We start from the raw sequence: 27,625 nt of genomic DNA, 5'->3' as shown, positions 1-27,625 counted from the left end.
TTTTACACAGCACTACTTTTTTCTTTAATATTTTTTATTGTTTTGCAGATGAAAATACAATATTCTATCAAAGCTTGCTTGTGACATACTGGGAATCATGAAACAAGTAATTACAAACATTAAAAAGTACTTCCATACAGGTAATGATGGGAGAAATTTGCAGTAATAATAATAAACATTCAAGAGAAAAAAAACTAAAACTATTTACATAGATGTGTAATCAACTGAAAGTATTATATACAATAATGTTAATTTAGTTAGATATAGTGTCCATTCATTACAAGGTGTCCATTACTATTAGCCAAGAGTTCTTGAATGATGTAATTCTGCTGGTTCTGTTTTTTTATTGTATTCAAAGTCCATCTGTCCAACAGTCATGGTAAGATGTTTTAATTCTTTAAATGTTGGAGAAGTTTGCTTTTTCCAATTTATTGTAATTATCTTTCTGGCTATAGAAAATAAAGTCCATAATATTGATTGTCTACTTCTTGAAACACTGTTAGGTACTGGTGAGTTAAGCAACTGTCATTAAATATAGTCTGAAAAATAAGTCAATATTATACCAATAGGATTTTAATTTTATACAGTCATACAGTTATTGAAAACACGTTCCCAGTTCGCTTCTAGATTCAAATTATATTTCCAACAGCTTTCTTGTTTGTTAAGCATCAAGGGTATTATATGTGGAGTATAAAAGCTTCTATGTAGGAATCTCCATGTGAACAAGTGCCAGTGGGGAGATGATGCTGAAGGTTTTGACAATTTAAGAAATAGTTTTTTCTCATGATCTTGTGGTGGATATTTATTGTTTTCAAAGCAATTCCAATAAGATTCTTTACAATATATTTTGTTTTCTCCGATTATTCTGTAAATGTCCGATAGGTATCCACTTTCTTGGAAGGGCTGGTTAGCGATGAATTTAATGTAGTTGATAAATTTTGGTATTTTTAGTCTAACAGATATTTGCATAGTGGTTCTCTTAGTTGTTAGTGTATGTTTTAAAGATTGCAAGATTAACCAGGTGTTGCTGGATATATATTTTTTTCTGTTAGATAATTGATGGGGAGTATATTATTCCTTTCCATATGTTGGTACCAGTATATTAAGTCTGCCTTTTTAAGATCTCCATTTTGGTAAATTAAAGTGCTTCAAAGTTATTGGGTGTAGATGCTATTGGAAAAATTAAAAAAAATCCAAGATTTAATACTGGGATCAGAGTTAATAAACTTTTTAAATAAAGTTAATGTTTGAGTTATATAGGTCAAAGACATATTATTTTTATTTTCGGTCAGGTGTGATTTTAAAATCCAATAAAAGATTTTTGGAAGAATAAGCAAATAATCTTGTGTTTGTTTTTACATGGCTTGTAGAGATATTTTTTTCATGTAATGATTTCCAAATTGAAGAGTGTGATGGATTAAGCCATAGGGTGATGTTTTTAATTACTGCAGATTGAGCATATATCTCAATACCAGGAAGCTTTATTCTACCATTTTTCTCAGGTCTGGTCTGGGCTTAAGTGGATACCCATAAGAATTTCAGGATTATTTTGTTGAACGTTTGTATTATATTTTTGGTGGAGGAAAGGAAAACACTTTGTATAAGGTATAATATTTTGGGGAAGATGATTGATTAGATTAGATATAGTCTGTCCTCTATTGTAAATAAGTATTTATTCCAATTATTAATCAATGTCTCTATATTGTTTATTATTGTAGTGTAATTATATATAACTCAAGATTTAGGTGACACTAAGTATTGAAGATTATTATCTGAAACAATATATCTAGAGAAATTTTTATCTAATTTGTTTTTTGTTTTGGGGATTATACATAGTATTTTTGCTTTGCCATCATTAAATTGCAGTCCTGATATATTTTGAAAGTGAGAGGTGGATTTAAATATGGAATGAATAGAGTAATTTATATTAGATAAAAGGATATCATCTGCAAATAATTGTAGTTTCAAATGTATATCTTTGGTTATTTCTATACCTTTTATGTTGACTTGTAACCTAATATTGTTCGCAAGTGGTTCAATTAGTAGTGCATATAGCAAAGGTGACAACAGACAACCTTGTTTGGTTCCTTTACTAATTGCAATAGGTCCCGATCTATAAGAACCTATTTTAGCAAATGCAAGAGAATTTTCATATAATGTCATAATTAAGTTTCTAAAGGCCTCAGGAAATTTGTATTCTTCTAAAACTAAATTTTAAGTATGTCCAATTTACTGTATCAAAGGCGCTATTGATGTCTAATGAAACTAAAGTTAAATCTTTATTTTAGTATAATCTATCAGTGTCATAACTCTTAATGTTATCATAGGTGTTTCTTCCCTTTATGAAGCCTGTCTGGTCTTCATGCATTACTTCTGGAGGAAAATGTTTAATTCTATTTGCAAAAATTGCCATAAGCATTTTATAATCTATGTTGAGTAATGATATAGATCTGTAGGAGGTACAATACTTTTCATCTTTACCTGGTTTAACTATTGGAATTATCAGTGAGTATTTCCATGAAGGGGGAATTAATAGTTTATCTTTAGATGTATTATACACTTTTAGGAGTAAAGATAATGATTGTCCAGATAGTATGCATATCATTTCTGGTAGTATATTGTCCGATCCAGGGGTCTTATTCATTTTAAGTTTAGATAACAATAACAGAATTAAAAACACTGATATTGGTTTATTAATCAAGTCTATTTGATGTTGGGATAGTTTGGTAGTAGTATTCTTATTTACAACATTTTTAACTACATTTAGCAAATTTATTTCTAAGTTAGAATTAAGTTTGTTGTAATGCTGTCTGAAAGCTTCTAAGATACTATTAAGATCAGTCTCTATTTCTGTGCATGTTGATAATTCCTTTAATTTGTCTAGATTTACTTTTTTTTCCTATTTACGAATTGTTTTGGTTAAGGGAATTCTTAGAGTATGAATTTAACTCATCTTTTCAAGGTTTATCATGGTTTTATGGTGTAAGATCTCAGAATATTTGTTATTGATTTGTGTTAATTCTGAAATTAGGTTGGAGTTGCCTGTCTGTATTTCTAATTTAAGTTTATCTAATTTGGTTTGTAAATCTATCAATTCTTTGTTCCAGGTTTTTTTTTCTTATTAATAAACCATGCTAATGATTTACCATAAATGTATGATTTCAGGGAATCCCATATATATATTTCAGAAATATCTTCAGTGTTATTTATTTCCAAAAAAGTCAGTATTTCATTTGTATAGAATTCTTTAAATTCTTTTAAATTTGTTAAGTATGCAGGTATTCTTGTAATGTGTAGGGAGAAAAATGGTTCAGTATCTAATTCAAATAGTATTGAATTATGATCTGACAAGGGACAAGCTATAACTTTGACTCCATTCAATTTTGTTGTTATATCATTGGATATATAGACTATCAATACGTGAATGTAATTTATGTCTATACGAATAAAATGTATAGAATACCGAGTTATGATCGGCAAATTGATTAATGTCTAAGTGCTACTGTATCAATAAACCTCATTAGAATTCTAGAGGTAGAAGATTTTTTTTCCTTTTACAATGGGTGCCCGAGTCATTATCTTCCATTATGCAAGTATAATCTCCTGCCCTTATTAAACTTCCTTTTGCGTGGTGAATAATATCTTCCAAATGAGTATCTACTGTTTTAGAACCTATGCCAGGTATCTAGTATAGATTAACCAACGTGTAACCTTTTTTATTAATTTCAAGGGATACACAACACTACTTTTAAAGGAATTACCATTGAGTTTTTGCACTGGAGAGGTAGGTTGTATTGGTGTTGTACTGCAAGTAGGATTATGCTTGTTGGAGTTGATTTTTTTTTTAAATGCCATGAATTGGAGTGTTTTTTTTTTTCTTGTGGAAACAGTTACTCATTTATGTATTGTTTTCAGGCATCTAAGAATACTGCAGACTGTCACTGACTGGGTTTTTACACAAATACATGTGAAACCTTAACACAACACCTCTGCACACACCACAAATAACTTCCATGTTCACATCACAATCTATCTCTGAACTATTCGCAGCACTATCATCATTCCACCCTCCCTCCATCACCCTCCACACAGATTCAGGAATAAGCCTTTGTTCCCTCGCAGACTGCTCTTCATAAATGTCTTACAATTTCACACTATATTTTCTTCAGAAATAACAGTTCGCATTACATACAGCAATATTTAAATAATAAGAATTGAAATAATGCACCAAATTTTACTCCTCTGCCCAACAACAAGCGTGTATGTGTGTCCCCACTCGTCTGCTTGAGTGTGTAACAGTGTGCAAGACACAGCTTCTACTGAGGATTACAGTGCTCATTCCTAACTTCATATTCACATCTGTTTTTCAAATAGATCCACACTGTTCACTAACCCTTCCACATACTAAACAAAAACACTCTGCCCACAAATATACCAACCCTACTCAAAACGTTAACAAAAACAACAGTGCACAACTGAAAACCAATAGTAAGTGCAATCACAAAATTAAAGTAATGCAGTCACTAGTTTAAAATATATATATTTTTTTATTTAGTAAAATCAGCAACATAAGAAATTCATTATATCACAGCAGAACCCATACTATTTGCTATTTCCTCAAGCACCTTTTACTGCCATATGGAGGAGGCCAAACAACCTCATAAATATCAACATAACTGTCATCTGAACTCCGTGCTGAAATCATATAAGGGTCATCCTTGTAAGGATTTTGAATTCCAACATCTGTCGTTAAGCCGACAACTTGGACATTACTGAGTTCACTAGCAAAATACCCAAGTCCTCAGAAATGCTTTCATGTATTAACTAAACTGATAGCCTTAGTGGAATTTCTGGGCATGATAAAAGTCAGGAAGCATTACACAGAGAATTAAATGGAGGCGAAACATCACACAATCAAATATAACAAAGTATTGCAAAGCATAAAACAATTAAGCAATAACTGACAAGTGGGTGAGGATTTACCCATGGTTAAGTGTGGTTTGATCACAAGGGTGAAGCCCAAGGGATTAAACAAAGCCAGTTATGGGTAAATCCTCAATATACCCACACCACAAGTTATTGCTATTATACAATTACATTACTTAAGAAAGAAATTACTTTTCTTAAATAATGTCTTTGTATACCAGTGCCGTGGTCTTTCTCAGTGTTGTTTTCACATTCTTCTGCGTTTGTTTCAGTACTGCGCATGCACATGGGGCTTATGTTCCCATGCATGCAGAGTACATCAGTATAGAGTACTGTGGAAAACAAGCAATGAAGGAAGGAAGTATTCCATTGCTTTTTTAGACACAGTTATGAGGTACGAGAGAGACAGGGCAGAAATACAAGAAAATCAGGTACTTTTCTTTAGTTTTTCAACATGTACTGGATTTTCCTTGCATTTGATCTACCCTCCAAAGATACCTCTCAACCTCTTAGCTCAAGAAAAGTGGACAGAACCATAAATAAAGGGGGGACAAAGGTTCCGAAAGGGGACATATTGTAAATGTTACTATTATAAACTTAGAAAGTTGCGAGAATAGCAATATTTGTGTTACTGTGCATTACCTGAAGGAAAGAAGTCTGAAACTGAAATGAGTGTCATTATTTAGTGACTTCATTCCTCAAGGATTTGTTGGAAAACCACAAATTTGATGAGGAATACCTACAAAATATGAAGCATAAATCTGAATAGTTGAGACTAATGCCTCTGCACCACAGGCAAAATCCAATACCACTTCCTTGGAAGCTACAGGTCCCACTCTATGACCCAGGAAACCCATACCATGTATTTAAACTTACTGGAAGCACTCACCATCCAACCCAATACCATATTCATGTGCGACTTTAATTACCCCACTATTAACTGTGAATCCTATATGACACCAAACATACAGGCACAGAGATTCCTGGATTTTGTAAACACAAACTCCCTGGACCAGACTATCAATACACCTACCTGAAGTGCACCCATATTGGATCTGGCCTTCACTAATATAAGAGAGTGCTGCACACCCCCATGTGTGATGTCTTCCCTGGTAAGGTCAGATCACAAAAGGGTCTCTTTTGAAGTAAAAATAAAACCTGGACCTCCAGCTAATTCTGGAATATTCCTGAACTATTCTAAGGCTAACTTCCTGCTATTAAGTGATAACTTGGCAACATTTTAAGCCCCCATAAACCCTGAGAACACTACTGCCTAGAAACCCTATACAAGCATGTTAATAGCTGAACAGCGGCAGCTGTACCCACCAGGATGAAGTACAGAACTATCTCAAAAAAACAAGCCACCCTGGAGGAATCACAAAATCAATAGGCTGTATAACAGGAGGAAGAAAATCATGTCAAAAATTAGGAGATGCAGCACCCAGCAGGATAAAAGCACTCCCATAAAACTAAACAACTCAGAGGACAAAAAGTCTACCAAAGCCAAATGTGAGATAAAGTTGGCTTCCCAAGGCAAGAACAACCACAAGGCAATACACAATTGTGTGCAGAGTTCATTATAAATGGAGCCACCTATACTGAGCCAGAAGATATAGTAAACCAGCTGGCTGACAAATTCAACTCCAACTTTACCCCTCTATCCCCTCAACCTTCCCTCATGAAATGCCATCAAATATAGCTCCCCTGCTACAATTAGGCCACAGATCCTTAAGGCTCCCTCTAACCTCTAAAGCCAAGAACACTGCATCAGTGGGCCCAGACAATATCCCAGGATGCCTTCTAAATAACTTCATGAATGGATAACGGCAACAGTCATCCCTCTGCACAATGGTAGGCCATCTATCGACCCAGGAAACTACAGACCCATAAGTCTCACTAGTCTTGCATGTAAAGCAATGGAAATAATTAGTGGAAATGATCAATAATGATATAGTCAACCTCCAGACACTGGACCCCACCCAGTTTGGTTTCATTAAGGGAAGGCCATGCCTAACACAACCTGATGGACTTCAAGAAGGTCACTAAAGCAATGGAGGAGGGCAAACTGGTTCACACTTTAAAACAATGTCTGTGAGCTAGTTACGTACTCTCCAACCACAAAAAGAGTTTGTGGAGTATTCTAAAAAACGACAACTGTTAAAAAACATACAAGACTGGTAAGCACTTTCACAGTCAACATACACGACTGCTTCCTCAGACCTAAAAATAATAAAATACCCACCCACTACATATACTTAGCAGTGACCAAGCAGTGACCAATCAACAACTTAATCACATAATTAAAGGCAATCAAACAAAGTCTCACAAAAAGGCTTAAAAATATATATTATCTATATATATATATATATATATATATATATATATATATATATATATATATATATTAAAACAAAAAGACATATATAAATCAGTGCATCAACTGTTGTGCTTTCAACATTGGTTTCAGGAGAAACTCTTTCATTCAAACCAGGAAACCTATCCCCACATAAACATATTATCCATTCTTGTTCTTTTAATTAGTTAAATTCTTAAAGTCCCCCCAATACTAACTATTAAAACCTACAAAACCATAAACTTAAAGCTATGGTCTTACCCTGATCTAAAACATGTTGGGCTAATGCATTGCTGGCCTTTTTATTCCTAATGTCATTGACGTGTTCTAAGATTTTATCTTTAAACCATCTGTTTGTCTTGCCTATATAATAGGTATAACATTTCTTACAAGAGGCAAAATACACAATCTTCAGTCAGGCAATCTGCATATAGTGAGGTTTCAATCACGAAGCCTCATGTGGGGTGTATAAACTTACTACCCGTGTGAATGTACTTAACACGCTCTACATTTCCTACAAGGATAAGTCCCTTCACGATCTGATGGGGAAATATAAACATCCTTCATTCTCTTATAACATAACTGTCTCTTTAATGATAGACTATTCCGAAATGTGAATCTCAGAGTGTCCTTTACTATTTTACTAACCCTCTCATCAGACTGTAATATAACCCAATTTTTATTAATAATATCACAGATTGGTTCAGTATTATGGGAATAAGTGAAGGCCATTCTAACATATTCTCACTGACCGTGTCTACTGACCTGGAGGGGTCTATGAAAATCAGAAAAATATGGTCTACCACTTCTACCCCTCTCGGATTATGGGAAAAGGTGAAGGCCATTCTAACATATTCTCTCTGACCGTGTCTATTGACCTGGAGGGGTCTATGAAAATCAGAAAAATATGGTCTACCACTTCTACCCCTCTCAGATGACAAATCTTCAATACATTTATTAACTTCTGTATCATTATAGCCTCTATCCAGGAAACATTGTCTCAATACATCTAAAGTTTCTTTTAAGTCACCTTCATCAGTATGTAACCTCATAGTTCTTAGTACCTGTCCCCTAACCGCATTATGAGGTATACGGCAAGGGTGCATATTGTACTTATGTAACAAGGTATTCTTTTTACATTCTTTTCTAACAATTCTTGTCTTCAAACTCCCTCCTAGGGTTTTCCTGACAACTGCATCTAAAAAAATTATAGATTCTTTAGAACATGCACTAGTAAACTTAAGAAATAATTTAGTAGAGTGCAGATATTCAACAAAATGTCAATCAAATCTAATGGACCTTTCCACAGAATAACAACGTCATCAACAAATCTTCTATAATAAAAAATGTATCCAGCAAGAACATTATTCTTAACATATTCTTGTTCCCATTTAACTAAAGCAAGGTTGGTGTAGTTGTTAGCACACACTGCCCATTGCTATGCCAACCTTCTGCAAGTAAAATTGTCCATTAAATACAAACACATTATTGCTGAGAACCAAATCTAATAACATACACACCAAATCTATCTTATCTGACGTCATATCATTGTCCATTGTCAAAAAAGATCCAATATTCTCAATGCCTCATTCATTAGGAATAACTGCAAATAAAGAGGCTATATCTAAAGTAATAAAAAAGAAATAACTATCAAGACTTGTATCGCAAGTAGCATGAAACAAATCACTCAAAAAAACTTTTGTATCCCCAGAGAACTATATCAATAGTGTCAAGTACAGGTCGTAGACTCTTCTCTATATATATTGAAAGGGGTTCCATGGCCCAGCCTTTACTCAATACTATAGGGCACATCGGAGGACAAGTCATGTCTTCTGTGTATTTTCGGGTAGACCATAAAGGATCGGTGCGACAGGATATTTAACCAATAAATAATTAAACAATTCTTCAGTAATAAGCTTTGTCATGAACAGATCAAATTAATAAAACTCTAAACATTCAATAACCCCAGACACCAGATTCTTAGAAATGAGAGCATACAGCATATGAACCATTCTCTCAATGCAAGCCATTTTATCTAAAATTACTATACCCCCTCCCTTATCAGCTGAACGAATCATAATTGAAGACAATTCTTTTAGCTGTTTTAAGGCCAAATACTCACAGGAACTCAAATTATAAAAAGTTTGATGTTTATCATTACACAGTACTTGTCGTATCTCGTTTTCACATACAATAGTGAAAACATCAAGAAGTGGATGAATATTCAGTATAAAGGTACTAGGTTTCCTGAATGTTTCTGTCTGGTTATTGTCAGGAAACTGCAAGAGCAAAGAAACATTTCTGGCAAATATCTTTAAATGCATAACCACTTTCTCTATATCAACTCTCTGAGCTGGAACAAAAGATAACCCCTTCCCCAGCAAGTCACATTGTTCTGTAGTCAAAGCAAGTCACATTGTTCTGTAGTCAAAGCAACCGAAGATAAATTAAAAACTAAGATTTTTTTTTCAAATCTAGGTGCTTAGGATTTCCCTCTCTCTTCCCCCCTTGGCTGACATGGTGCGACTCAGATTGAACTCTACAGTTCCCTACAAACGGTGTCTACAGGACTGCAATCAGTTTCTCTCATCATTTAAACAGATTGAACTCTACAGTTCCTACAAAACGGTGTCTACAGGACTCCAATCAGTTTCTCTCATTTAAACAGAGTAGGTTGCACACACAAAAAGCATTTAAGCTTTCACTTACAGTGCTGTGTAATTAAGCAGGTCACCATATTGGTCAGCCATATGGCTCTTTTTTTCTACTTGAGTGTTTGCCTCCTTCCCCTGTAACGTAAGTAAATTGACTCTTACATTAAGAGCTATAATACTTACCTTATAGCTTTAGGAAACCTTGCAAACTGCAATAGCCTCGCTACACTCGGGCTCTCTTCGCTCCCCTCCCTGCCCCCCCAATTCCCTCCCACCCCCAGTACCTCTAAATTTATAGTACAATAGCCACTCTCCCACTTTCTAGATCCTATCTGCTTTCATATGGGATAATTCCACCCACCCCCATTCGTCTACCTACATTTTAATAGCACCTATTAGCTTTCATCTGACATTCTCCCATCCCCCTTCCAGTACCTTTACCTCACCACTCTATCTTTTGGTGTTGCATCACCAGGTAAAACAGTTCCTCAACTCACTAGCTGAATCACAGATAATGATATACTCCTCTTTACTACCCCTCTTGTTCGCACCATACCTCCTTACCTTGTATGAAAATCAGTTTCTCACAGGATTTCAGGTCCCAAAAGGCCATACTATCACCCCAACTGTAAATCCTTCCACCTTCAACCATACTTACAGTACCAGATCCTATCCAACATCTTGCCAAGTCTATCAACGTCTCAATCCCACATACATTAGCTCTAGATCCAAACACTACCACAAACTAATAAACAAATTCCTGAAGTTCATCACCAAGTATAGACTCAACCTAATACTTGGTGGTGATATTCACCCCAACCCTGGCCCACTCACTTCAGATACACATACCCCCTCTACTTGCAATCTAAGCTACAAACCTATAATTAATAGGCCAACTAACTCTCTCCTAGCCTGTCATCTCAATATTAGAAGCATTAATAACAATGACTGCAAACTGGGCACCATAATTGACACTCCATCAGACACAGACATCCTCCAGAAAGGTCTCATAGAAATGGATAACTGGTGCCAGAGCCATGGCCTTAAGCTAAATGCCAAAAAATGTATAGTCATACCCTTTGGGAAAAACAAGGTAACCCCTAATTACCACATATGTGGTAATCCATTAAACACGGAAGAAGTTATCAGGGACCTGGGGACCCAAGTTGACAGTAACCTCTCTTTTGACACTCACATTGCCAAAGTGGTTAGGAAGACCTTCTACATTGCCCACCTGATCATGAAGGGATTCACATCCAGATCAGGAGAGGTCATTGTACCCCTGTACTCTTCACTTATCAGACCAATGATTGAGTAATGATTGAGTACAACGCCCCATTCGGAATGTACCTTACCCGACACCTGCAGCAGTTGGAAAGACCCCAAAAGTTCCTCACCAAAAGGATAAAGGGGCTCAAACATATGTCATACGATGCCCGACTGAAGAAACTCCAGCTCTATTCAGTCGCATACCGTCTGCTCAGAGGTGATCTGTGCCTGACATACAAGGCCATGTCCAACCCGGAATTAATGGACATGCTCCACCTCAAAAAATCCAAATCCACCAGAGCCACAAGAGCAAGAGACTTAAACCTCAACACGGATATAAATAGGACGTGCTGGAGGGACAGATTCATCACCCAGAGACTCCCTACACTATGGAACAGAATCCCAGTCCATGTGAGGCAGAGCCCCTCACTGACTCTGTTCAAGAGAAATCTTGACGAGTGGATGGGAGATCGTAGGTTTACCCCGGGAATCATCTCTGTATCACTGCTGGACAGAGGCACAGCAAACTAATGGGTATAGTATTCTCATCCTAAGGGGTGGTGAAAGCCACACACACTCTGGCTAGGCTTATAAATGCCCTAGGGCAGATAGCCTAGTATGAACCTATGAACATGAATTGCATGCACTTCTGGATGTCCACTCCCCTGAGAATCCCTGTTTATCTGAAACCTGGTTAAAACCTAACACTAAAGACAATGAAGTGTTACCACCTGGGTACAACATACACAGGCTGGATCATGCTTCGAGGAAGGGGGGGTAGGGTAGCTGCACTCTATAAATCTGAGTTGAATGTCACCATAGATGTAATACAGCCACCTCAGATTAATAACTCAGAGATTCTTACCACCAAATTGCAACTTAATAAAAATAAATGCATTAATATCATCTGTATGTACATTCCCCCAGGTAACAATATATCTACATTTGAAGATACCCTGCACTGGCTATCATGTCACTACCCCCAAGAAACCCTACTACTTGGAGACTTTAACATAGACTGGGGCACCTGTTCCTCAGAATCACCAACTACCCATATTAACCTGCATGCATTTACACAAATTATATCCATCCCTACCAGGATAGGTAAACCCAACCAAAAAGAAAGTATACTTGACTGGGTACTCATAAATAGTCACCCCCAACTGTACACCTCTGGTACCCTCCTTGATGGCCTAAGCGATCACCTTCTCACATATGTAATTAAGCGCAAAACCATTAATTCCCAACAACCCTTACTCAGAAAGGTTAGAAACAATAAAAACTTTGACCCTGCCAAATTCCAACAAGAAGTAAACTCATGTAATTGGTCTATTCTAAAACACCTCCCCTTAGAGGAAGCAGTAGCATACTTTAACAACAAATTCCTTGAGATCCTTGATTTGCATGCACCTGTTTGCTCAAAGAGAACGAAGGCAAAAACTGCACCATGGCTTTCTAAAGAGTCTAAACTCAAAATTACCCTTAGAAACAAAGCATGGGCTTTATGGCGTTGTTCTTCTAAAGACCCTCAAGATCACATTAAATACAGGCAATCCAGGAATGAAACCAAAAAATCAATTTTACAAGACAAAAAACAATACTACTGTAATTTACAGACAGTAAATCAAAATAACCCTCAGAAGTTTTGGGCAGGTTTAAATAATCTACTACATCCTGGACAAACTTCAACCCCAATCCCTGCTGCTACTATTGATAAAACCCCTGAAGATGTTTTTGACAGTTTTAACCGATTCTTTACTGAGACAATTCAAGCCCTAGCTAGTCAACTACCTCCTAGCTCCCCTGGTCCTGAAAGTAGCACCCCTAGAAACCTACTCGCTTTCAGCTTCCAACCAGTCGCCATTTCACTTATCCGTACCTTGATCAAAAAATTAAAACCTACTACACTTTCTGCTGATCAACTCCCTGCTGAGTACCTACAAAAATCAGCTATTGCTTACCCCGTCTCAATACTAATCAATTGAATCCTAGTAGAAGCTAAAATTCCCACCATCTGGAAAATATCCTATGTAACCCCACTTCACAAAGGAGGCAGCTCTACTGAATTCTCCAATTATAGGCCAATAGCTATACTCTCTCCACTTGCAAAGATTATGGAAAAATGTATTCCTAGACAACTCATGCACCACCTAATCCAGAATCACCTTATGGCAGACACTCAGCATGTCTTCCATCCTCATCACAGCACTACTTCAGCCCTCCTAGCCTTTACCAACACCATAAAACATAATTGCAACAATAATTATATATCCTCAGCCCTCTTCTTGGATCTTTCCAAGGCATTCGATATGGTTGATCGCCAACTTTTAATCCACACCCTGCAAACATTCTGTCTAGATACTAGAGCCCTTCAATGGTTTCAATCCTACCTGAACAGTCGACAGCAGGCTGCCCTCTGGCAGAACAAACTCTCTAACCTTCTACCTAACACCCTTGGAGTACCACAAGGCTCTATACTAAGGCCCTTGCTGTTCTCCATCTTCATTAACGACCTTTATACTGTCATCCCAAAAGTCAGCTGTATCCAATATGCTGATGACTCTACTCTGATTTGCTCAGCCACATCTCCAGTAGAGTTATGGTCAGCTACCCAGACCACCTTTAATACGATAGAAAACTGGCTTTCTGAACATCGTCTGATCCTAAATCCCAAAAAAAACTAAAATGCTGTTATTTTCACCAACACGTAGGTCTACCGCTTTCACCTTTACCATAAAATCAAATGATGGTGCAATAATCGCCCCTGTCCCCTCTACAAAACTATTAGGTGTTGTCATAGACAACAATCTAAAATTTGACCTATATGTTAACCAAACTATCAAAACCATCAATAAAAAATAGGGTCACTTTACAGAATAAAAGCTTTCCTAACCCCTCCAGCTAAAATTGCCATAGCTTGTTCTCACCTTCTTTCAACCCTTCTGTATGCATCCCCTCTACTCTCGAATTTAAACAAGACTGTCCTTAACAAACTCTCAATTTGCTACAACCACATTGCCAGGTTTGCCACTGGGCTGCCTTTTAGGACACATCTTTGCATCAATCTAAATCAGCTTGGGTGGCTTGAACTTCCCAGCCTAATCCAGTATAGCCAACTGGTTATGGCCAATAAAATCCTCTATAATCCGGACAATACTCCTGCACTTAAAAATATTATCACCCCATATAACAATCGTAGACCGTTTCGATCCTCTAACAAACTACTAATTCAGACTAGCAAAATTAATAACACAGCCGGTGATTCTCTCTTTGCAAACTCTAAGCAGATCCTGGAACTCTCTTCCAGCTGATATTACCTTACTTTCCACCTTAGGTCAATTTAAAACTAGACTCAAACTGGCTATGTCAATGTATCAAGCCTGGCTAACTCTCTGTAGAATGTATAAAAATCTGCTAACTAGTTTACTGTGTAATTTAATTTAATCCTGACTTGCGCTCAGGATTAACTGTAACCTGTGGAACTTGTTTAACTTGCTTACTTATGTAATCTCTGTAAATAGTCTGTTTGTAATATGTAATGCTGGTAGTATGTAATGCTGTATCTGCTTACCCTTGGAGCTTTTCTCCCCGGGCCTCCGCTGAAAATGGACATGCATCCAGTCGGACTACCCCGGTCAACAAATGTAAAATAAAAAAATAAATAAAAGTAATTTGGGTTCTGCTGCAGGTCATTACCTTGTCTCTGGGAGCTAGTCTCTGTTGGAGTAGTCCCTTCCTTGAACGACTCCTCGACCTCCCTTTCCTGTAGTTCTTCATTATAGGGAGCGGTTCTATCAAAAAAAAAAAAAAAAAAAAAAAAAAAGAGACAAAGAACCATTTTCCAAGTTAATTGGGATGGTTCTCCTGCTGACTCTGTATTACGTCCATTGCCCATTACAGCAGGTGAAAAACCTCGTTTGACTCACAGTTGCTCTGTCTAGAGATGTTACTTCCTCACTGGCACTCAGTAATGTCTCAGCTTGTCTTAAAGAAGCCTGTCATCTCAGTAGATGTTTGCACAGCTCTACTCTCATTACTAATTTCTTCATTATTCAAGGTGTCTCTCCTCTCTTGTTTGGACCATGAAAACACTGTGCCTGAACTATAATCATTCAGGTGTCTGTGTAATTTATGTAATTTAGTAGTGTGAAGTCTCTTCTCATATGCTGCTATCATAAACCAAGTCGAGCTTGTCACCAATAAGCTCCATAGGAAAGTCTCTAACCACATATGTTTGCAGCCTTTTAATCTCTTTTAGTAGCGCTTCTTCCATAGGGTGACAAAACTATCAGAATGTGCATATAGTTGGAACCTAACTGGAAGTTCATACTTTGCCAACGTTTCAATAAATCCAGATCTAGTTCTCCATACGTTGGCATTTTAAGGATCCGTAAGCCTCATCACACCAAGTGTAAGGCAGCTTCAAAACATAATCTCTGCCACTGCAGTTTGAATTTGTAGAGATTATTCTCTCTCTAACACAGGCTCGAAGTTTGTCATTAAGATATACATCCTCATTAATCACTGTAGCTCTCTGTCCTACAGAGCTATTCAGTACCCGATTCACTTCTGGTTGCAATAGTCTACTGAGCCATTCACTCTGAATAATGTTACCAGGGACCGGGTTGTAGCCCAGCTCAGCTGCAAAACCATCAGCCATGTCCAGCTAACATAAACCACTCACTCGCATATTAAAACAAAAAACAAAGTCCATGAGCTGGTAATGTACACTCTAACCACAAAAAGCAAATATATAAAAACAAACGAAAGAGAGAACTCCACAGCTGTTAAAGAACTTTAATCTTAAAAACAAGAACTGATGAAAAACATACAGGATTGGCAAGCACTTTCACAGTCGACATACACGACTGCTTCCTCAAGAATTTAACTGAATTAAAAGAACAAGAATGTGTAATATGTTTAGGTGGGGATAGGTTTGCTGGACTGAATGAAAGAGTTTCCCTGAAACTGGTGTTGAAAGCACAACAGTTGATGCACCAATGAATATATAAGCCTCTTTTGTGAGACTTTGACTGCCTTTAATTATGTGATTAAGTTGTTGCTTGGTCACTGACAAGTATATATAGTGGGTGGGTATTATTGTTTTTAGGTCTGAGGAAGCAGTTGTGTATGTTGACTGTGAAAGCACTTACCCATCCTTTATGTTTTATCAGTTTTCATTTTTTAGATTAAAGTTCTTTAACAGCTGTGGAGTACTCCCTTTCGTTTGTTTTGATACATTTGCTTTTTGTGGTTAGAGAGTACATTACCAGCTCATGGACTTTGTTTTAATATGCGAGTGGCTTCCATTAGCTGGACATGGCTGAGGGTTTTGTAGTTGAGCTGTTCTACAACCCGGTCTCTGGTAACAATATTCAGAGTGAATGGCTCAGTAGACTATTGCAACCAAAAGTGAATCAGTTACTGAATAGCTCTATAGGACAGACAGCTACAATGATGAAGACCTAGATCTTAATGACAAACTTCGAGCTTGTGTTAGAGAGAGAGAGAATAAACTCTACAAATTCAAACGTCTGCAATGGCAAAGACTGTATTTTGAAGCAGCCTTACACTTTAAAGTGGTGCCGAGAGGCTTATGGATCCTTACAATGCCAATGTACCGAGAACTATATCCAGAGTTATTGAAACACTGGCAAAGTATGAACTTACAGTTTGGTGTCTGACTATATGCGCCTTCTGATAAGAGTTTTTTCGCCCTATGGAAGAAGTGCTGCTACTAAGAGAGATTAAAAGGCTGCAAACATATGTGGTTAGAGACTTTCCTTTGGAGCTTATTAGTGATGAGCTTGACTTGGTTTATGATAAGATAGCAGCATATAAGAGACTTCAAACTACTAAATCATATAAATTACAAAGAGACCTGAACGATTTTAGTTTGGGCACAGTGTTTTCATGGTCCAGATGAGAGAGGAGAGACACCTTGAATAATCAAGAAATCAGTGATGAGAATAGAGCTGTGCAAACTTCTACTGAGATGGCTCAGGCTCCTTTAAGACAATCTGAGAAGTTACTGAACGCCAATGAGGAAGTAACATCTCTAGACAGAGCAACTGGGAGTCAAACGAGTTTTTCACCTGCTGCAGCGGGCAATTTATATAATACAGAGTTAGCAGGAAGAACCAGCTCAATTAACATGGAAAATGGTTCTTCTTCTTCTCTTTCTTTGATAGAACCACTCCCTACAACCAAGAACTACAGGAAAGGGAGGTTGAGGAGTCGTTCGAGGAAGGGACGACTCCAACAGAGACTAGTTCCCAGAGACAAGATAATGACCAGCAGCAGAACTCAAATGACTTAATTTTTCATTTATCTTCAGGTGCTTTGACTACAGAACAATGTGGGAAGGGCTATTGTTTGTTCCAGCTCAGAGAGTGGATAAAGAAAAAGTAGTTATGGATTTAAGGAAGTTTGCCACAAATGTTTCTTTCTTGCAGTTTCCTGAGAATAATACCCAGGGTAGAAACATTCAGGAAACCTAGTACCTTTATACCAAATATTCATCCACTTCAAGGTTTTCACTAGTGTATGTAAAATGAGATACGACAAGTAATGTGTAATGATAAACATCAATTTTTTATAATTTGAGTTCCTGTGAGCGTTTGGCCTTACAACAACTAAAAGAATGGTCTTTAATTGAGATTCATCCAGCTGACAAGGGAGGGGGTATAGTAATTTTAGACAAAATGGTTTACATTGAGGGAAAGGTTGATGTGCTGAATGATGATAAAGTCTCATTTCTAAGAATCAGGTGTCTGGGATTATTGAACATTTAGAATTTTATTTATTTGATCTGTTCATGACAAAGCTTATTACTGAAGAATTGTATAATTATTTATTGGTTAAATATCCTGTCACACTGATTCTTTACGGTCTACCAAAAATATACAGACATGACCTGCCCTCCGATGTGTCCTATAGTATCGAATAAAGGCTGGGCCATGGAACCTCTTTCGATATATATATCTATAGAGAAGTGTCTATGACCTGTACTTGCTACTACTGATATAGTTCTCAGGGATACAAAAGGTTTTTTTGAGTGATTTGTTTCGTGTTACTTGTGATACAAGTATTGACAGTGATTTCTCTTTTATTATGCAAGATATAGCCTCTTTACTTACAGTTATTCCTAATGAATGGGGCATTGAGAATATTAGATCTTTTTTGACAATGGACAACTATAGGACATCAGATAAGACAGATTTGGTGTGTATGTTATTAGAGTTGGTTCTCAGCAATTATGTGTTTGCATTTAATGGACAATTTTACTTGCAGAAGGTTGGCGTAGCAATGGGCACAGCTTGCGCCAACAGCTATGCCAACCTTGCTTTAGTTAAATGGGAACAAAAATATGTTTTTGCTGGATACATTTTTTATTATACAAGATTTGTTAATGACATTAATTCTGTGGAAAGATCCATTAGATTTGATTGACAGTGTTGTTGAATATCTGCACTCTACTACGTCTCTTCTAAGTTTATTAGTGCATATTCTAGATAACCCATCAGTTTTTAGATATAGTTGTCAGTGAAACACTAGCAGGGAGTTTGAAGACAAGAATTTTAAGGAAAGAATATAAAAAGAATACCTTGTTACATTAGACCAGTACGCACCCTCACCATATACCTTGTAATGTGGTTAGGGGACAAGTACTAAGAACTATGAGGTTACATACTGATTAAGATGACTTAAAAGAAGCATTAGATGTATTGAGACAATGTTTCTTGGAAAAGAGGCTACACTGATAGAGAAATTAATAAACGTATTAAAGAGTTGTCATCCGAGAGGGATAGTAGTAGTAGTAGACCACATTTTTCTGATTTTCATAAACCCCCTTCAGGTCGAAAGACACGGTCAGACAGAAGATGTTAGAATGACCTTCACTTATTCCAGTAATACTGAACCAATCTGTAATTTTATTGATAAAAATTGAGCTATATTACAATCTGATGAGAGGGTAAGTAGAAAAGTAAAGGACACACAGAGATTCACATTTAGGAATACTCTACCATTAAAGAGACAGTTATGTTAGAAGAATATGAAGGATGGTTATATTCCCCCATCAGCTCATGAAGGGACTTATTCAATGTACAGCGTGCAAGTACATTCACACAGGTAATAAGTTTATACACCCCACATGAGGCTTCGTGATTGAAACCTCACTATATGCAGATTGCCTGACTAAAGATTTAGTGTATTCTGCCTATTGTACGAAATGTTATGCCCATTACATAGGCAAGGCAAACAGATGGTTTAAAGACAGAATTTTAGAACACGTCAATGACATTAAGAATAAAAAAATGCCACCAATGCATTAGCCCAGCATGTTTTAGATCAGGGGCAAGACCATAGCTTTAAGTTTTTGGTTTTAGATGTTTTAATTGGTAGTATTAGGGGGGGACTGGATGATGTTTAGGTGGGGATAGGTCTCCTGGTTTGAATGAGAGTGTTTCCGTGAAACTGGTGTTGAAAGTACAACAGTTGATGCACTGATGTATATATGTTTTTTTTTTTATTTTGATATATATATATATATATATATATTACACACACACACATATATATACATACACACACATGATTTAAGTATATTTTAAGCCCTTTTTATGAGATGTTGTTATTTGATTGCCTATAATTATGCGATTAAGTTGTTGACTGGTCACTGGTAAGTATATATAGTGGGTGGGTATTTATTGTTTTTAGGTCTGATGAAGCAGTCATGTATGTTGACTGTGAAAGTGATTACCAATACTGAATGTTTTTTTTTTTATCAGTTCTCATTTTTTAGATTAAAGTTCTTTAACAGCCGTGGAGTATTCTCTTTCATTGGTTTTGGTTTTGTTAAAATGGTTGACACTGCCTACCTTGACCTGGCCAAGGCATTTGACGTAATACCCTACTCGGGCATCGTTGACAAACTCAAGAGGTTAGGTACAAACTCATACATCACCCGGTGAATAGCCAACTGGCTCACAGACAGGACCCAGGAAGTTAGAATTGGGGATTCCACCTCTAGAAAAAGGCCAGTTAAAAGTGGAGTCCCTCAGAGATCAGTCCTTTTGGCATTTAATTCTCTGAAGTCAAGGCCAGTGTCAATGGTCTCTGGCTGACTAAATTTGTAGAGCAGATGATTGCAAATTTGGAACTGTCCCTGAATCGCACACAGACACAAATGTTCTCCAGGAAGGGCTGATGATTGCAAATTTGGAACTGTCCCTGAATCGCACACAGACACAAATGTTCTCCAGGAAGGGCTGACACAGACAAACAACTGGTGTCGGAGCCATTGACTAAAACTAAATGCCAAGAAATGCATAACAGTATCCTTCAAGAAGTCATCCAGCCTTGGTAATTATCATACTGACAACACACCCCTTAGATCTGACCCAGTAGATGGGACTTGGGGACACACACAGACAGTAATCTATTATTTGGCCTTCATGTGTTTATGGTAGTGAGGAAATCATTCTATGTTGCGCAACTTGTAAACAAAAGTATGGCATCTAGGTCAAAGGGAATCATTGTTCCACTGTATTCAGTATTCATCAGACCTGTCATTGAGTACAGTCCCCCCCTTTGGTATATACAGTGGATATAAAAGAGTACACATCCCCTGTTAAAATGCCAGGTTTTTGTGATATAAAAAAATGAGACCACAATAAATCATTTCAAAACTTTTCCTACCTTTAATGTGACCTATAACCTGTACAATTCAATTGAAAAACAAACAAATCTGTTAGGGGAAAAATATAAAAAATAAAAAAACATACAATAAGCTGGTTGCATAAGAGTGCAGACCCTTAAACTATAACTTTGTTGAAGCACCATTTGCTTTAATTACGGCATTCAGTTTTCTTGGTTAGGAGTCTATCAGCATGACACATCTTGACTTGGCAATATTTGCCCACTCTTCCTTGTAAAAGCACTCCAAATCTGTCAGATTGCGAGGGCATCTCTTGTGCACAGCCCTCTTCTGGTCACCCCACAGATATTCTATTGGATTTAGGTCTGGGTTTTGGCTGGGCCATTCCAAAACTAATTTTCTTCTGCTGAAGCCATTCTTTTGTTGATTTGGATATATGCTTGGGGTCATTGTCATGATGAAAGGTGAAATTCCTCTTTACCTTCAGCTTTCTAGCAGACGCCTGAAGTTTTGGGCCAAAAGTGACTGGTATTTGGAACTGTTCATAATTCCCTGCACCTTGACTAAAGCCCCAGTTCCAGCTGAGGAAAAGCAACCCCAAAGCATGATACTGCCACCACCATGCTTCACCATGGGGATGGTGTTTTTTTTGGTGATGCAAAGTGTTGTTTTTGCGCCAAATGTACCTTCTGGAATTGTGGCCAGAATGTTCAACCTTGGTCTCATCAGACCATAACACATTTTCCCCCCATGCTTTTGGGAGATTTGATGTATTGTTTTGCAAATGTTAGGCAGGCCTGGATGTATTTCTGTGTAAGAAAAGGCTTCCGTCTTGCAACCCTACCCCACAGACCTGACATAAGGAGAATACGGGAGATTGTTGTCACAAATAGTACACAACAAGTACTTGCCAGAAATTCCTGCAGCTCCTTCAGTGTTTGCCAGAAATTCCTGCAGCTCCATCAGTGTTGCTATAAGTCTCTTGGCAGCCTCCCTGGCCAGTTTTTGTCTCATCTTTTTATCAATTTTTGGAGGGATGTCCAGTTCTTTGCAACATCACTGTTGTCCCATATTTTCTCCACTTTTTGATGACGGTCTTCACTGTGTTTCATGGTATATCCAATGCTGTGGAAATTTTTTTGTACCCTTCTCCTGACTGATACCTTTCAACAATGAGATCCCTTTGATGCTTTGTAAGCGCTCTGCGAACCATGGCTTTTGCTGTAGCAGGCAACTGAGTAAATGTCACAAAAATCCTACTAGGACAGCTGAACATTATTTGGGTTTAATCAGAGTCTCTTTAATTGATGGCAGGTGTGTAAGCAAGAAGACTAAATGCTATAAATAAAGAAAAGGCGCTTCAACAAAGTATTAGTTTAAGGGTGTGCACACTTATGCAACCAGCTCATTGTACGTTTTTTATTTATTTTTTCCCCCCTAACAGATTTGTTTGTTTTTCAATTGAATTGTACAGGTAATAGGTCACATTAAAGGTGGGAAAAGTTTTGAAATGATTTATTGTGGTCTCAGTTTTTTATATCACAAAAACTTGGCATTTTAGCAGGGGTGGGTACACTTTTTATATCCAGTCTACCTAACCAGGCATATCCAACAAAGGCTTCTCACTAAAAGAATATAGGGCACAGTAAAAAATGTCCTATGCAGACTGCCTCAAGGCCCTATCCCTGTATTCTGTCTCCTACAGGCTGTTGAGGGGAGATCTATGCCTGGCATACAGGGTATTGTCAGATGCAGAACAAACAGCACCAGAATGACCCATTCAAAAGACTTAAACCTTGCCTGTGATACAAATAGAACCTGCTGGACAGACAGGTATGTGTCCCAGAGACTGCCCCATCTTTGGAACAGGCTCCTCATCCATGTGAAGCAGAGTTCTGCCCTCAACCAATTCAAGTATAACTTGGACAATTGGATGGGGAACAGGAAATTCATCACTGGTTTGGCACCTATGCCTCTAATAGAAACAGGCAGCCTATAGATGGTTCATCTCCCAGGCCCCTGCTTGTAAATGTTTCATCTCCCAAGGCTCTGCTTACATTTATCAAGGGTACCAGAACTTGTTAGAGACTTGAGATGCATGGCTAGGCTTAAAAAGGCCCTTGTTGTTAGCCTAGTAAACATCTATGAACCTATATAACAATAGGAAAAAAAAAATCTGTCCACTCGAGTACTTCAGCGACTGGACTTTTTTCTATTTGTATATGCTCGATTTATAAACAGGCACACTTGTTGGGCTGACCAATCATCCTGTATGTTTTTGAAAACTAACAAGCTATCATTGTATAATTATGCTAAAACCACACAAAATATTAAAACAAGAAAATCACAAAGGTAAGAACAGTGACAAAATAACTTTAAATAAAGATTAAAGGTTAAACAGCTTTACCTACTCTCGCAGACAATACAACATCTAATGCATGCTCGTTTTACACAAAGATGCTAAAACACGACCACTCTGTTGCAGTGGCTCACAATGGCCAGGTCTTAATACCACTGTCCACCAATTAAGTTTAAGCAGTTGGTAGTATAATTTAAATTCTCACATACATTTTTAAAAAATCCCCTAAATCTGTCTACTTATTTCATGGTGACTGTCTCCCCTCTGTACTATGCTATCCTGGCTCAACAGCGGACTAGCATATACATTTACTTAGTTTTATATGAAGTCTGCTGCTCATAGCACCTAAAGCTTTACACCTGTCTGCCAATGAAACTTAAGCAGCTTAGCTATACGAATAAATTCCCTGCTGCCTGCCCAAATATAGTTGAGTAGACTTTACCAGACCCCTGATGACTAAACATAGATGCCTTTCTTTCTGCACTGCATTACCCTGGTTTAAAAGATTATCAGCTCAAACATTTGGACATTTTACTCGGCAGAAATTCAAAATTAACCTGATGCCAGCACTTACTGCCAAAGGTGTACAAAATGGGATATAAAATAACAGACAGATAAATTTTTAGGCTTTTACCTGATAAGCTTCTTTCAGTCTCTCCTTGGAAGCACCAACAACAACACATATTTCCAGTAACCCCAAGGGAAGGATATCTGCCATTGACTTGGCTCATTGGTTTTCTTCAAATCTCTTTAGTCCAAAAGTGCTTAACAAAAAATAATTTAAACATATCACTATATAGCACAACATAACACAGCTATAAAAACAATATCACAAGTGTAACAAAATCTTTTCCAAGTTTACATACAGAACCAGCTTGATATTCTCTGCAAAATCATATAATGTAATCACCACTATTAAATATCCCCAAAACATACCAGGTGTGCCTCAATCTTGAACTTTCATCTCTATTATGAAGGAAAGAAGCATCTAATCAATAAGCTACATCAGACAGAACACGCAGTTATATGTTTGAATAGATAATTATTGCAGTAGCGTAAGCTACAAAGGTTACATCGTGCCAAGGATATAACAACCAGACAACTTCCAAAGCTTACGGACACCTTCCACCCACACTAACTGTTGAACAGCTTGAGGAGAGTGGTACAAAGTCAGTGCTCAGGGTACCAATCCTTCAAAGTTTTCTTGCCTCACAGTAAGGGAGACTAGAGTCATACTAGCTATGTAAAAGCCTGGAAATGGGAAAAGAAGAAAACCCTTTCTTTTTGTGGTATTTTATGTCAGGACATGGGAAGGGAGGGTAATGCTACTGCAACAGTGATCTATTCAAACATCTACTCTTGTGACAAGCTTAAATATAGTAAAGTTTATGTATAAGTATCATTAGATCACTGTTGTATTAGCCTAAGATATATAGATAGAATACCAGAACTTAGAAAGAAAGGAAGGAAAAAGAAGGAATGGAATCCCGGAGGCCTTACAAAATAGTTCTAGCCAATCCTGCTCTGGATCTAGAGAACTTTTAGTGCTCTGTAAAGGTGTGCACAGATGACCAAGTAGGTGCCTCTAATATACTTCTAGAATCCACCCCTTTCCAAAAATCCACCAAAGAAGCAATAGGCCTGGTATAGTATGTATTAACCTTGTCTGAAGTGACTTACTATAATGAGAAAAACAAAACACAATAGCATGAGACATCCATTTAGAAATTGTACTGCACCACAAAAAGCCAATCCAATTCAGTAAAAAGGATTTATTCCAAAAAACACTCGAATGGCAAGAAATTGCCTATAATTGATCCACATATAATACAAAAACTGAAGAAATGTCTAGCGCCTCGGCAAAACTTGCCTTTAACAGAGTAAAAACTTATTGTATGCTATGTAGTGATCCAGTAATAATAGATAATGAATTTGTTCAAAGTTTTAATAAATTTATATTAAGGGGGTATAATGAAAGGGATTTAAAAGAGAGTTTGAATAAGGAGGAAAAAAGATAAACAAGGTGGTGTTAAAAATGTTGGAATTCATAGGGACATCAGTGACAATATTTATTTTGTTTCTACTTTTTCTGTATTGTCAGAACAGGTCAAATACAGTTGGAATTTGGTTAAAAATGAAGTAGATTTTTTAAGTAATAAAAAAATAAGTTTTTCGTATAAACGGGGTAGAAGTATAAAAGATTTTATTGTACATAGTCGTTTTAAAATGCCAAATATGACAATGGTAAGGCAAATAGAACATTTAGGTACGAGAGCATGTGGTAAATGTAGTATTTGTAAGTATATAGTTAAGGAATTTAATACCATAAATGGGATTTCTTTTGTTACAAATGGTACATTTAACTGCAATACAGAGAGAGTTATTTATGGTATGAGATGTCCATGTAACAAATTTTATGTGGGAGAAACTAAAAAGGTCTCTGGCATGTAGAATTAAGGAACATGTCAAAGACATAAACAATAATAAACAAACCAGCCCTATAGCTTTGCATTTTTATAAATTTCATAATGGTAAACCAGAAGGATTAAGTGTAACAGTTTTGGACAGTGTAAAAGGAAACACTTCCTCAAATGAGCAACACGTTAAATATATATTAAGAAAGAAAGAGTTATGTTTAATTTTGAAATTTAATACACTAATACTAAATCCTAGTGGGTTAAATTATGATTGTTCATGGAAAAGTATGTTATAAGTATAGGAATTGTTAATATTGTTTTATGTGTTAAAATGCTGTTTCTTTATTTGTTAATTGATAAATTAAGAGGGTGTGTCATGTGTTAGTATATAGGTGAAGCAAATGCATACAATAAGTTTTTACTCTGTTAAAGGCAAGTTTTGCTGAGGCGCTAGAGATTTCTTCAGTTTTTGTATTATATGTGGATCAATTATAGGCAATTTCTTGCCATTCGAGTGTTTTTGGAATAAATCCTTTTTACTGAATTTGATTCGCTTTTTGTGGTGCAGTACAGTTTTTACGGTTCTTTTGTGGTTCTACAAATCCATTTAGAAATTGTCTGTTTTGAAAATGATCGTGTCATCTTTTTACTGTCACAGGAAATACAGTTGATAAATCTTGGAGGGTTTTGTCCTCAGTGTATTATCTGAGTTGGCAATGGACATCCAAAATGCGTACACTTCTTCTGTCCTCATTTTTGGTTGCGGAAAATTAAACAGTGAAATGAAAATCCTAGCTCAAAACTAAACTAAAACCATTTAGGCATAAATGAAGGATTTGTTCTCAAAGTTACCCTGTTTCTGTGAAAAATGAGATACAGGTGACTCACCATAAGAATTTGTAACACAGATACTTATTGCGCTGACTTCTAATAGGAGAGTAACACTGTTTTCCAAGTTAAGAACTTCAAATCAGCCACATGAGCAGGTTCAAATAGAAAAAGCATGAAAGTTTCTCCTTTACAAAATTAAGATTTCAAGAAGGAGCCACCTGTCTTCGAGGTGGACTGATGTGTAAAACCCCTTTGAAAAATTGTTGGACCTGAGGATGGGCAGAATAGGGGGGAATCTATGGGCAGACAAGCAGAGATGGATGAAAGTTCAATCTTTATAGATGAGAATGCTGTAGAATCAGAGGCATCCTGGCCTGAAAGGGGTTGAAGCTTTTCCTTTAGCTCCAACTAGAAAATCTTTTCCACTTACGCCATACATGAATTTCTAGCAGCAGATTTCTCAGCCTTCTTTAATATCTGCACATCCTCAGAAAACAAGATGCCTAAAATGTACTAAAATTCTATCATCCAGGCAGTGAGATGAAGAAACTGAAGGTTACACTGTATCAAACAACTCCTGTCATGTGTGATCAAATTCAGCCTGTGAGAAAGCACATGGTAAATTCCCTTGGTCAGCTTCAAAAGAAGGGAGAACCACTGTTGTCTTGGCCAAAAGGCGACTACTACAACTGTCCCGAGAGAGTCCTGAATGTTTAAAACTCTGGTTATTATAAGAAATGCACACAGAAATATTTCTGGCCATGCTATTCTCTGCAAAATCAAATAATGTAATCAATACTAGTAAAACCTCCAAAGAGTCCTGGAGTAGATTTTTTTTTTAACCATTTGTTGTTAACAGAGACAAACAAATCTACCTGAGGAGTTCCCAACAAATTGGTCAAATCCTAGAAGGCCTTCAGATTTATCTTCAGTTCACGGTGGTCTATAATGGTCCTGCTCAGCTCGTCTGCAACAACATTTTGCTCTGATGAAATGTAAGTAGACATACTACAAAAAAAAATGTTAATCCCCAGGCTACCACAGTTAGTCTGCAAAGGGTAGTAGGAACTGGTTCCCCCATATTTTTATGTACTAAATGACTGGTGGTGTCTCTGATTACTAGTAGAGGTCCTGGAACCCAGAAGGTGATTTAAG

General features: G+C 37.0%; 1 protein-coding gene across 1 annotated transcript in view; it reads right to left on the bottom strand.

Moving 5' to 3' along the window:
* LOC122797754 (DENN domain-containing protein 3-like) overlaps positions 1-27,625 on the bottom strand; it is a 1,015,730-nt gene that overhangs the window by 913,494 nt on the left and 74,611 nt on the right. Inside the window, exon 2 of the mRNA XM_044066279.1 lies at positions 23,857-23,986. Coding sequence (XP_043922214.1) covers positions 23,857-23,940 — 84 coding nt within the window. The 5' untranslated portion in view covers positions 23,941-23,986. The remainder of the gene's footprint in view (positions 1-23,856; positions 23,987-27,625) is intronic.

Source organism: Protopterus annectens, chromosome 3.part1, assembly GCF_019279795.1.
Source record: "Protopterus annectens isolate FY-2018-M chromosome 3.part1, PAN1.0, whole genome shotgun sequence".
NCBI classification, from domain to species: domain Eukaryota; kingdom Metazoa; phylum Chordata; order Ceratodontiformes; family Protopteridae; genus Protopterus; species Protopterus annectens.
This window is presented reverse-complemented; position numbering and strand designations above follow the sequence as displayed.